The sequence below is a fragment of the Callorhinus ursinus genome, unplaced genomic scaffold (assembly GCF_003265705.2).
Source record: "Callorhinus ursinus isolate GAN/ISIS: 27379988/994484 unplaced genomic scaffold, GSC_fseal_2.0 scaffold29, whole genome shotgun sequence".
NCBI classification, from domain to species: domain Eukaryota; kingdom Metazoa; phylum Chordata; class Mammalia; order Carnivora; family Otariidae; genus Callorhinus; species Callorhinus ursinus.
This window is the reverse complement of record NW_027397091.1, coordinates 3,411,551-3,422,834: the sequence shown is the minus strand read 5'-3', so window position 1 is coordinate 3,422,834 and position 11,284 is coordinate 3,411,551. Positions and strand designations below refer to the sequence as shown.

The following is an 11,284-nucleotide window of genomic DNA, read 5'->3' as shown; positions in this document are numbered from 1 at the left end:
CAGGCGGCGTGCGTCTGCCCGGGTTCTCCCTGCCCTCCCGCCGCGCCGCGCCGCAGCCCTTCGGCCATCCTCAGCCCTCCCAACTCTGCCGAGCGCTTCCCCTCTCCCGGAGCGAGACCCAGCAGGCCCGGGGCTGGGCGTGCCCTCACCTGCCCCGCCGCGCGCCGGCCTCGGCCGGGCCTCCGGGGGCCGCGCAGGGCGGAGACCGCGCACCCCGCGTCCAGCTGGGGGCAGGCGCCGTGCCGCGCCTCGCCGGGAGGTCGGGGGCGGCTTCCCCGCAGCGGCCGCGCGCAGCCCAGCCGGCCCAGCCTAGCCGAGCGGCCGCCGCGAGCGCCGGCCCCGGCACCCCGCTTCGTCCGCTTCGTGCGCCCGCCGGGCCTGGGGCGCCTCCGGCGGCATCTCGGGAGCGCAGGCGCCCACGTGCGCGTCCGTGAGGCTGCACGCCACCCGCGCCCGAAGAGCAGGTGGGTGCCGGGGGCTAAAGCTAGGGGGGCGGGGGGGAGGCTGTGAGGGGCACCGCCCAGGCTGGAGACCCCTGCCCCTTCCTTTCTTCAGCCCCTTGCATGTAAATAGCTGCTGAATTAAAAATTACGTCCCCGGCGTGTGGCCACTTTCTCCGGCCTTGCCTATCTGGCCTTGCAAAATAAACTCTCCTTGTAGCCGCGGGGGTTGCCCTATGGGGCAGGGGCACCCACCTCAGTCCCCCTGGCCCCAGGACCCTGCAGGACTGGCAACCGACAGGCGGAGTGGCCTTTGGACAGGCACACTCTCTGATCTTCCAGGGGAAGCATCAGGGGCTATTTCCCTCATCTTTCTGTCTGGCTGGCTGTCTGCCTGTCTGGCTGTCCTTTGTTGCATTTTCTGTAGTCAAGGAGGACAGGAGGAGGTGGACAGCTGGCTTCCCCCAGCGAAGGCAGGTCAGCCTGCGCGCTTTGCTTTCTGTTCTCGTCTCCTTCTGTGTCTTCCGGTTGGTGTTTGCTGCTCCCCTGAACAAGTAGCAGCTTGCTGCGAATGAGAAGTTCACTCAAAAATGAAGGTGCAGGAAGATAGGAGAGGAATGCGGGGAAACCAGATTGTCCAATTTTAGCCTGAATTTCGCTGTAAGGGAGTCACCATATGTTGCCTACCTGCGAAGTGGGTTTTCTTTTTTGTTTTTTTTTTTGTTTTTTGAGAAGTGTTTTGATTGCCCAAGTTAGGAAAAGATCAATGTGTGACACTCATGAAACAAGCAGTAAGGAGTCACTTTAAAGTACAAACTTTTTTTTTAATGTTCAGTTTGCCACTGTATAGTTCATCATTAGTTTTTGATGTAGTGTTGAGTGATTCTTAAGTTACCTATAACACCCAGTGCACATCACAAGACGTGCCCTCCTTAATACCCATCACACTGTTACCCCTCCCTCCAACCTCCTCCGTTCTGAGACCCTCAGTTCGTTTCCGGGGTCCCTAGTCTCTCATGGTTCGTCTCCCTCTCTGATTTCAACCCCCTTCAGATTTCCCTCCCTTCCCCTGTAGTCCTCCATGCTATTGCTTATGTTCGACATATGAGTAAAGTACAAACTTTTAAAAATAACTATACGTTGGGCGCCTGGGTGGCTCAGTTGGTTAAGCGACTGCCTTCGGCTCAGGTCATGATCCTGGAGTCCCGGGATCGAATCCCACATCGGTCTCCCTGCTCAGCGGGGTGTCTGCTTCTCCCTCTGACCCTCTTCCCTCTCGTGCTCTCTCTCATTCTCTCTCTCTCAAATAAATAAATAAAATCTTTAAAAAATAAAAAAATAAAAAATAAAAATAACTATACGTCGAACCATAGCAGTTTAGAAATTGTGAGGGTCTTAAAGTCAAATAGTTCAGTGCCATGTTATGGTGTTATCTTTGTTGCTTCCTCACTGGGAAAGATGTTAGTAGAAATGCTTAGTGAAGCCTCCTGAGAGTTTAGCTAATGTGGTTTTAAGAGTTTTATTTCATATTGGTGTTGCAACTTTATGAAGGATGTGTCCCAGTGTAGTGATTAAGAGTTTGGGGTTAGAAAGACCTGGATTTCTGTCTGGGCTCCACCATCTAACTTGCTGTGTGGTTTCCAACAAATTGCCTAACCTCTCTGAGCCTGAGTTTCCTCTTTTCTAACGGGACTGCTGAGCAGATGAAGGAGATAACACAAAATAGTTGTTCACACAGAGTATATCACCGGGTAAGTAGGTAACAAATGATACTTGAGCCTGCTGATGACAGTGAAGCAAGTGGTTAGGCCCAGTATAGTCACTATATGGCATTCACTGCCCAAGCAGGAGGTCTCCATGTGTGGCTCTGTGCATGGGGAGGTACAAGCATTATATCCCTTCTGGTCATACAAACACAAGGAGCTACTTCTGAACTCCTGAACTTGATTTGAACAAATAAAATCTGCCTTGAGCCCGTTCAGATTTACAGTGTATCTTCTTTGTGTATTTTGAGATTCTCTTATGCTTTCAAATGTGAATAGTTTCAAATGCACACAACACTGGTATGCCACTGGTGGGGTAATTATTATCATTATTTTTTAAAGATTTTATTTATTTATTTGACAGAGAGAGACACAGCGCGAGAGAGAACACAAGCAGGGGGAGTGGGAGAGGGAGAAGCAGGCTTCCCGCAGAGCAGCGAGCCCCATGCGGGCTCGATCCCAGGAGCCTGGGATCATGACCTGAGCCGAAGGCAGACGCTTAATGACTGAGGGGTGATTATTATTAAAAATAATATCCCTCAGGTGTCACCACAGTCCCTGGCTTCATATTGATTTGGGTAGATTGAAGGGTGGAACGGAGTCCTGAAGCTAATTTTCCACGTGGCTGTTTGGACTCAAAAGTGTGAGCCATAGACCTGTTAACCTGAAGCTTGTTATAAATGCAGGGTCTCCACCTGCACCCCACACCTGCTGAACAGAATCTGAGGTGAATAAGATCCCCAGGGGATTCATGCACTTGCCCTTGGAAAAGCCCCTCTTTAGGAATTTGAGTGCACTGATGTTTCTCAAAAATAGGCCTTATGAAAACATGGACATCTCATAAGCTGTCTTTACATAGTGAAGTGAAAAAGATGTGTTAATGTTTAAATGACTGATTTTTCTTTTCAATATTAAAATAGTCAGGAATGATAGGATCATTTGTTTTCTTTTTAGGAGTAAGACAGAGCCCTCAATTTAATTCTGCCAACTTCAGGTTCCAGTGTTCCCATTACCCCCGAAACATTCCAGTTTTGATACTGCATAGCTTATTTTATTCTTGTTCCTCCAATAAGAGGAAAACTCTGATTTTGAAGTTCTCACCCCATCTGTATTTTGAAGAGTGGGCTTTGTATGTCTGTCACTCCTGTTTTAAATCTTTTGCCAGAGGTATATCCAAAAACTTAATTGATCCACTTAACTTATCAACTCTGATATGATATAAAATGGTAGCTCAAATAAGTCAAATACTATGACAATAATTATTAATGATCTATATCTTCATATGCATTTAAGGTACAACTACATAGTGTATGACTGAAATAGAAACTATTTTGCTATACTTCCATTTTTTGAATTGTCATACCAGAAGATGTCAGCAATATTTATGGGAGAATATAATAATATAGATAGAGGAAGATTTTTACGGCATCCTTTTCTAAAATAAACTTTAGCTGAAGGCATAATTTGCATATAACAAAGGCATCAAACTGTACATTTAAAATCCGTGCATTTTTGTGGTCAGCACAGCATAAAGTAGAGAGTTGTTGAATCATTATATTGTTCACCTGAAACTAATGTAATATTGTGTGTTACACTATACTCAAAAAAGAATCTATGCAGAAGGGCCTGGGTGGCTCATTTGGTTGAGCATCTGACTCCTGATCTCAGCTCAAGTCTTGATCTCAGGGTCGTGAGTTCAAGCCCCATGTTTGGCTCCATGCTGGGCATGGAACCTACTTAAAAAAAAAAAATCTCTGTGTTTTGTTATATGCAAATTACACTTCAATGAAGTTGATTTTTTTTTAAAGATATCAAGGATTCCCACGATTTGTTGCCTATTGCCACAATAGTTCAGAGAAAGTCAAGAGAAGTCAATAGAGACAGAAAGTGAAGACTGATGCATTGGGCAGGCACGGAAAATAAATAGGCAAGTGCCTGTGGACAGATAAAATTCCATACATTTGGAAGGCTTGAGACCATCTTTATAGGACTTTTTGTCTTTAAAGATAAGCTGTTGAATTTAATATGGGGCACTGGGAACCCTGCAGAGTTCCTGAAGAAGAGGCTAAAATGAGAAAAAGTTTTGCCCTGCAGGGTCTCCTGGCAAGCTCCAGCTACCTTCTTGTATTCTGATCTGTGTCTGCCTTTTTATCCGGCAGACACCTGCGTTTGTCACGATGCTCTCATCCAGCGACTTTGCATCTGCTTCTTGGGAGCTCGTCATCAGAGTTGACCATCCAAACGAGGAGGAGCAGAAAGATGTCACACTGAGAGTGTCCGGAGACCTGCATGTTGGGGGGTTGATGCTCAAGTTAGTAGAACAGATCAGTAAGTTACTGTTTCTTTATGGTTTCCCTATATTTGAAACCCTCTCTATTGCACTAACAGTAAATGGCTGATCTAGGTTGTCTGATCATCTAAGTTTTTCTGCTTTTTTTATCTTGTAATGGCTCAGAGAACAAGCCCCCTCCCACAGGAAGAAGAGAAATAGAGAATCCTACAAAAGCCATAAACTGAACCCCCTAACCACTCTTGTAAAAACTGGGGTCTCTGGTGGCAAACTAAAGTTCCTCAGTAGGTATGAAACCATGTTTCCACAGGCTCATCCCACTGGTGGCATCTGAAGTGACTTTATGTGACATGGCATTAGATTACCGTGTCAGTTCTCTTTGTTGACGTTTGATTGCTCAGTGATAAAGTCAGCTCAGTGCTAATATGTCTTCTAACACATACCCACCATTTGCTACTCTTCCTGTTTAAACAAAGAAAGAGAAGTCTTAAGGGTCAGTTTTCACATCAGGAAACATGATCGACCTAAAACTTAATAGTGTTCTGTTTTCTCTTATTTGTTTTTACCTTCCCCCCAAAGTTGTCCAGATGTTGGCTTTTCACTTACACTAATGAGATAGAGATTTTTTTTTAAGTAAGTCTTCATTAAAGTATAATATGTACACAGAAAAGTGCACTTATCATTAAGTGTACTGCTCAATGAATTTTCACAGTCATATAACTTTCACTCCGATCAAGAAATAGAATATTACTGACTTCCCCCACCCAAGTATCACATCTGACCCCCTCTCCCAGGCACTGCCCCATGAAGGGAAACCACTATTCTGACTTCTAACACCATAGGAATAATTTTACGTGTTTTTAAACTCTATATAGGTGTACTCCTGTAGGACATACTCTTAGGCATCTGCTTTCTGTCACTTAACGTGATGTCTGTGAGATTTACCCATATTGTTGCATACAGTTTTGGTTCGTTTACTCTCATTCCTGTGTGATATTCCATCATATGATTATGCCACAGTTTATCCATTTACCTAGTGATGGGCATTTGGGTTGTTCCCATTTCCAGGCTCTTACAGATAGGGCTGCTATACTACACGTCTTTGGTGAGTAGATAGAGTAGAGAGAGGCATTTCTGTTGGGGTATGGCTCAGAGAGGAAATGCTGCATAATACGACTTTCCAAAATAGTTACAGCATTTATACTTCTACTAACAGCATTGAAAGAAAGGTTTTCTAACATAAAGTGAGAGAACAAGAGAGAAACATTAAAAAAAAAAACAAATAAAAGATTGAATATTGGTTCCAGCATTGACAAAGGAAAAAGATTCAAGTTTGCTCTCAGCATTGAAGGAGGAGAGTTCACGTTGACGCTGACATTAAGAGAGGGAATATTCAGCTGATCTCAGGTAGACACTTTGGAAACTGGGAATCTGGAGGTGCTGATAAGAGAGCTGGTCATTGAGCAGGGGGGGAATGTCGACTTTATAGTCCTTCTGTGCAGACTTTGGGAGTTACTGATACTCCTTTGTGATGCAACAGTGTAAGGATTCATTTCTTGTAGGGAAATAATCTTGATTAAAGTCAAATGCTCCTGGCTTTCCCGGAAAGGACCATGCCCCTAACGGACTTTAGGGAAAAGAACTCCAGCCATTTTATCAAGAACAAAATGTGTATGTTTCTGTTCCTTTCACTGTGTTCAAATATAATCATGATAAGGTGCAGTCTCTGTTTTCTACCTGCGCCACCTTAGAGACTTTGAAGAGAGTTCCAGGCTTGTGGAGCCTTGGGTTGTAAAAGGAGATGGGGAGCTGAAGACCATGTGTATGTTTCAGCTCTGGCACGCAATGGCATGCAATGGAATGGACTCCAGAGTTCTGTCTCGTTTCACTTCATCGTATTTTCCATTTTTGCAGACATATCCCAAGACTGGTCAGACTTTGCCCTCTGGTGGGAACAGAAACATTGCTGGCTTCTGAAAACGCACTGGACTCTGGACAAATGTGGGGTCCAGGCAGATGCAAAGCTTCTCTTCACCCCGCAGCACAAAATGCTTCGCCTCCGTCTGCCAAACGTGAAGACAGTGAGGTTGCGAGTCAGCTTCTCAGCTGTGGTTTTTAAAGCTGTCAGTGATATCTGCAAAATCCTGAGTGAGTACCCTGGAGGGGCCCCATGCCCTTTGAACTGTTGGTCAAGGAGGACAGGAAAATTATGTGTGCTTTCCGCCTACACTTCCCTTACTAGGAAGCATACTTTTCAGGCTTTTTCTGGGGACTTTAGCCATGTAAGTAGAGTTAAACCAAATGAAACATTATTGGAATAAATCAGGTTCATTTCCACAGAGCTTAATACTATTTCAAAAGAGATCTGTAAACAGAAAAAACAAACCCATTAAGATTCCCCCCCAAAAAAATTCATTCCTCTAAGCCATACTAATATCATCATTATATTTAAGGCAAACAAGAAAGTTCCATTCCATCATCATCACCATAGAGCTGATATATCTTTATTGTTTTTGAGATAATGGTGTTTTTTAGTGTCTTAATTGCTTTACTAACACTTCACTACAGTAAATACTCTAGCCACAAAAATTATTTGTGGAATTTATTTTAAGCAGGAGGGTACACTTAATTATGGATTGGAAACGAATTCTTACGGTTTTAACAGTCATTAGGGACAACACTGCCCAAACCATGTATTTGGGGAACTTCTATAATGGAAGCGAACCCTGTGTCATGAAGATTTTCTTGTTTTATACTTTTTGAAAGTATGTAGGTACATTCTTTGGTTCCAAGGCTAAGATTTAGCATTTACAGTATCTGAGTGAGTAATCTCTCTTCCCCATTAAACTGTAAACTGTTCATTCATTCCTTCAACAAATATATACTGATTAGGCAGGCATTGTGGCGAGTGCTAGGGATTGGTTAGCAATAAAAATAGTTGAGCTTCTTGAGCTGACATTCTAGGATACAGAAACAGAAAAGAAAGAATGAATGTAAAAGTAATTTAAAAATAAGATATTAAAAGGAGATACGTGGTAGAGAGAAAAAGAAAAACTCTTAACAGTATATGCAGGATTGGGAGTTCCAATGTTGGTCGGTGAGGACTGCTATGGTATTAAATAGGGTGAAGACAGAAACCATTACTGGAGCATGCCCAGGTTCCTAACACCTAGCACAACAGCTGGCACACGTTCGCTGCTCATTAACTGTTAAGTGAACAAGTGAATGGAACCTTCCATTACAGAGCTCACCAGCAGTGCCCCTGGTGCATGGTGGGCAAATGGCAAGTAGCAGGGCACGTTGTTTCCAGCAATATCCCAATGAGGATTGGAAAACAAAGGAAATGATTAAATAAAACCCAATCCACAGGAGACTGGAAACACACATTGTGGCCGGGACCAAAAACTTGAGGCTGCAAAATATATAGAAGCAGTCAGACGTTCTTCTCTTTTCCAGATTATATCTTCATAGTAGTTCTAAAGGGCTCAACCTGGCATTTCTAATCATTGTCTTTTATATCTGTTCAACTGAAGCTAAATCAAATTTAGCAATATGATGGGTCTTCTCACAAAGAAAAGATGCAAATCTTGGGCTTGGAGATGCAGGTTTGGCTTGGTTGTTTTTTTTCTAATGCTCCTACTGGAAATTCTGATTCATCTCCTGGTCTCATGTATAAATTATGCATTTGGAATGGGCACAGGTGTGTGCTGCCACCTGACAATCAAGCACCCTTGGTTACAGGGGAAGAGGTTGGAGCCGAACTGCTAGCCTCAGCCTCGGCACTAAGCAGTGTTTGAACTGAAAAATGGCCGGACCTGTGACATCAGTGCATTTGCCTCCAGGAAAACTGCTTTCAGACTCTTAACACCCACATTCCTTAGCTTTTGCTTGGAATCACATTGCAGCTCAGTGTGGTTAATGGTTATCAGGAGTTCTGATTAGCAGTGGCGGTTATAAATATATTTGACTAATAGAGAAAACTGGGAATCATCTTGGTTTGAGTGCTTCAGAAGCAGACCCTGAAATAAGAATTCAAGGACAAACAGTTATTTGGGGCAGGGTGGGGGGTGATTCCAGAAAACACTGGTTGGGGGGTGAGGAAGTAAGACTGGAAAGAGAAGGCCACCCATAAGAGAGTGTCACCAATCCAGTCGCATTTGGGGCATTTGGGAGATGATGTCAACATGCCTCAGAACTAGCCCACCCAAGGGGTGAGGGAGCGGGAGTGTTAATATGCCACTCTTGTCAGTCATTGAGGGCTGCTTTTGGGGAGTGTTAACTCTCTGAACTTGTGTGGCCTTTTGCATCAGCATTTGGGCAGTGCAGACTGTGGCATCCAGAGCAAGCCCTCAGGTAGAGAGAGGCTTGTCCTCTACCTGATGCCACCGGAAGTCGCCTCAGAGTGCACGGAAGTGGTGAGGGCCGCGAAGAGATGCGCAGGGCACCAGTGCTGTCTGCCATAGGGATGAAATTAGCGATTGGGCACAGTGTAAGAGAAAGGCTTTCAGGATCTATGTTCTATAAAGAAAAAGGTGGGGTTCTTGGTTGTTATTTTAGAAAAAAGAACTGAAAAAAGAGAAAGAGGGAGGGAAAAATGGGTAGTAAATAGATAACACAAGAACAGCTAAGTACTGGTAGTGGTTGAAGCTGGCTGATAAAAATATGAGGGCGCCATTATACTATTCCCTTTGCTTTGGATATCTTTGAAATATTTTCATAATAAATTAAAAAACAACTAGTAATTTTATTAGACTAAATCTCCCTCCACTCTTTGACACACATACCCCCTACACACACACACACACACACACACACACACATACACACGCACATTTTAGGAGTCTCTGGTTCCCTTCTATTTCTTCCAAAGGGATATAATTTAGTTCCATCTACTTCTCAGGAATTTCCGGAGAAATGATTTCAGATGCCCAGCATGACTCTGGGTTTTGGAAGGAATTTTCTTTTTACTTTTTTTTAAAAAAGTTTTATTTTATTTCTTTTTAGTAATCTCTATGGCCAACATGGGGCTCAACTCACAACCCTGAGGTCGAGTCGCTTGCCCCTCCAACTGAGCCAGCCAGACGCCCCCTCTTTTTACTTTTTGATAGTTTTTCATTCTTTATATTTCTTTGTTAGATATCAGACGATCAGAAGAACTTTCCTTGTTAAAGCCTTCTGGTGACTATTTTAAAAAGAAGAAAAAAAAAGACAAAAGTAACAAGGAGCCCATAATTGAAGATATTTTAAACCTGGAGGGTTCTCCGACGACTCCAGGTCCACCAGGTATGATTCCTGACAGCTGTTTTATTGTTGTGTTTCATTCTTGAATCCAAGGATTTCTTAAATCCCAAGAACTCGCCTTCCCTCTGCGCCTCTTTCCCTTGTCTTCTCTTCCCTCGCCTCCCTTGCCCCAAACAAAGAAGGACTACAATTGCAGGATTCCTGTGAGGAAGAAAGGATATGCAATTAATTTTAGAACTCACAGGATTTTTTTTAATAAGGTTTGTTTTATAGTTCGTTTTTTTTAACTGGGCTCCATGCCCAGCCTGGGGCTTGAACTCACGACCCTGAGATCAAGAGTCACGTGCTCTACCAACTGTATAGCTCATTGTTTTAACTGTGTATATTATGTTGCTGATGAATGCAAAGCTTTAGGGGAACTGGCTGTGAGTTTGGGAGGAAAAGAGATTAGTTGGATCACTCAAACAATACTTTTCTCGTCCTGAGTCTCTCTTCATGTGACTCTTTCCTGAATTCAATTTAAATTTCGCATCGGGCATGTAACAAGTGGGCAGGTAAAAATTCTGGAAAGACACTATCCTTGTCTTTTTACATAAAAGCAAATCAATTTCTAGCTCGCTTGCAACAAAAGTCTTCTTGCATAGTATATTCCAATGCAAAGAATAAAAAAGCATTTTTTGCATTTTCCTTACACAGACCATGTGATTTATAAACCATCAACTAGCTGGATTCTTAAAATTCGCAAGCACTATTATTTGTTTAAAGGATTGGGCCAAAAATACAGTCTGTATATGCACTCTTGTGAGATCTTCTGTTCTCTGACGGTGCCAAAACTCACTGCTGAAATAGAATTTTGAATTATTGACAAGGAGATAGTCCCCAACATTTGCTTGGGTTGGTTTTAGAAGCTCTTACGGCCTGTGAGTTCTCTGCCTTTCCAGAAGCTAAAAACTCCTCTCCCATCAGTCATAACTCATTTAAATGTTACAGACATTTAAATTCAAAATCCATTTTAGTATAAGCAATGTTAGTATCTATTTTTCCGAAGATCCCCTCCCCCCCCGAATCTCATATCATAGTGCATGCTTCCCTTTGCCTTGCAGTAAGTCCTGGCTTATACAGTAAAACCATGACTCCCACATATGACCCCATCAATGGAACGCCGGCATCCTCCACCATGACTTGGTTCAGCGACAGCCCTTTGACAGAACAAAACTGCAGCATCCTCGCATTCAGCCAACCCCCCCAGTCACCAGAAGCGCTGGCTGATATGTACCAGCCTCGGTCTCTGGTTGACAAAGCCAAGCTTAATGCAGGGTAAGGACATGGCTCCGTTTTGCTTCTCTCTCACCATGTTCCTCTATTATGAGGCTCACTCACCCCCACTGGACTGTCCAGAGATTATAGCTCAGTCATCTTTATTTCCCCCCAAAGCCTGGAATAATAGACATTCAGGCCGTCTTCACTCCATGGGACTGGATGACATTCATCCCCGCTAATTCTGTTGCTCACTTTTATTCTCCACCCCTCACCACTACCCAGTATTTATT

General features: G+C 43.6%; 1 protein-coding gene across 1 annotated transcript in view; it reads left to right on the top strand.

Annotated features, from left to right (window-relative positions):
• Positions 1 to 333: 333 nt before the first annotated feature.
• Positions 334 to 11,284, top strand: part of FERMT1 (FERM domain containing kindlin 1) — a 34,143-nt gene continuing 23,192 nt past the window's right edge. The window contains exons 1-5 of the mRNA XM_025876680.2: positions 334 to 464; positions 4,363 to 4,531; positions 6,408 to 6,641; positions 9,630 to 9,776; positions 10,838 to 11,051. Coding sequence (XP_025732465.1) covers positions 4,381 to 4,531; positions 6,408 to 6,641; positions 9,630 to 9,776; positions 10,838 to 11,051 — 746 coding nt within the window. The 5' untranslated portion in view covers positions 334 to 464; positions 4,363 to 4,380. The remainder of the gene's footprint in view (positions 465 to 4,362; positions 4,532 to 6,407; positions 6,642 to 9,629; positions 9,777 to 10,837; positions 11,052 to 11,284) is intronic.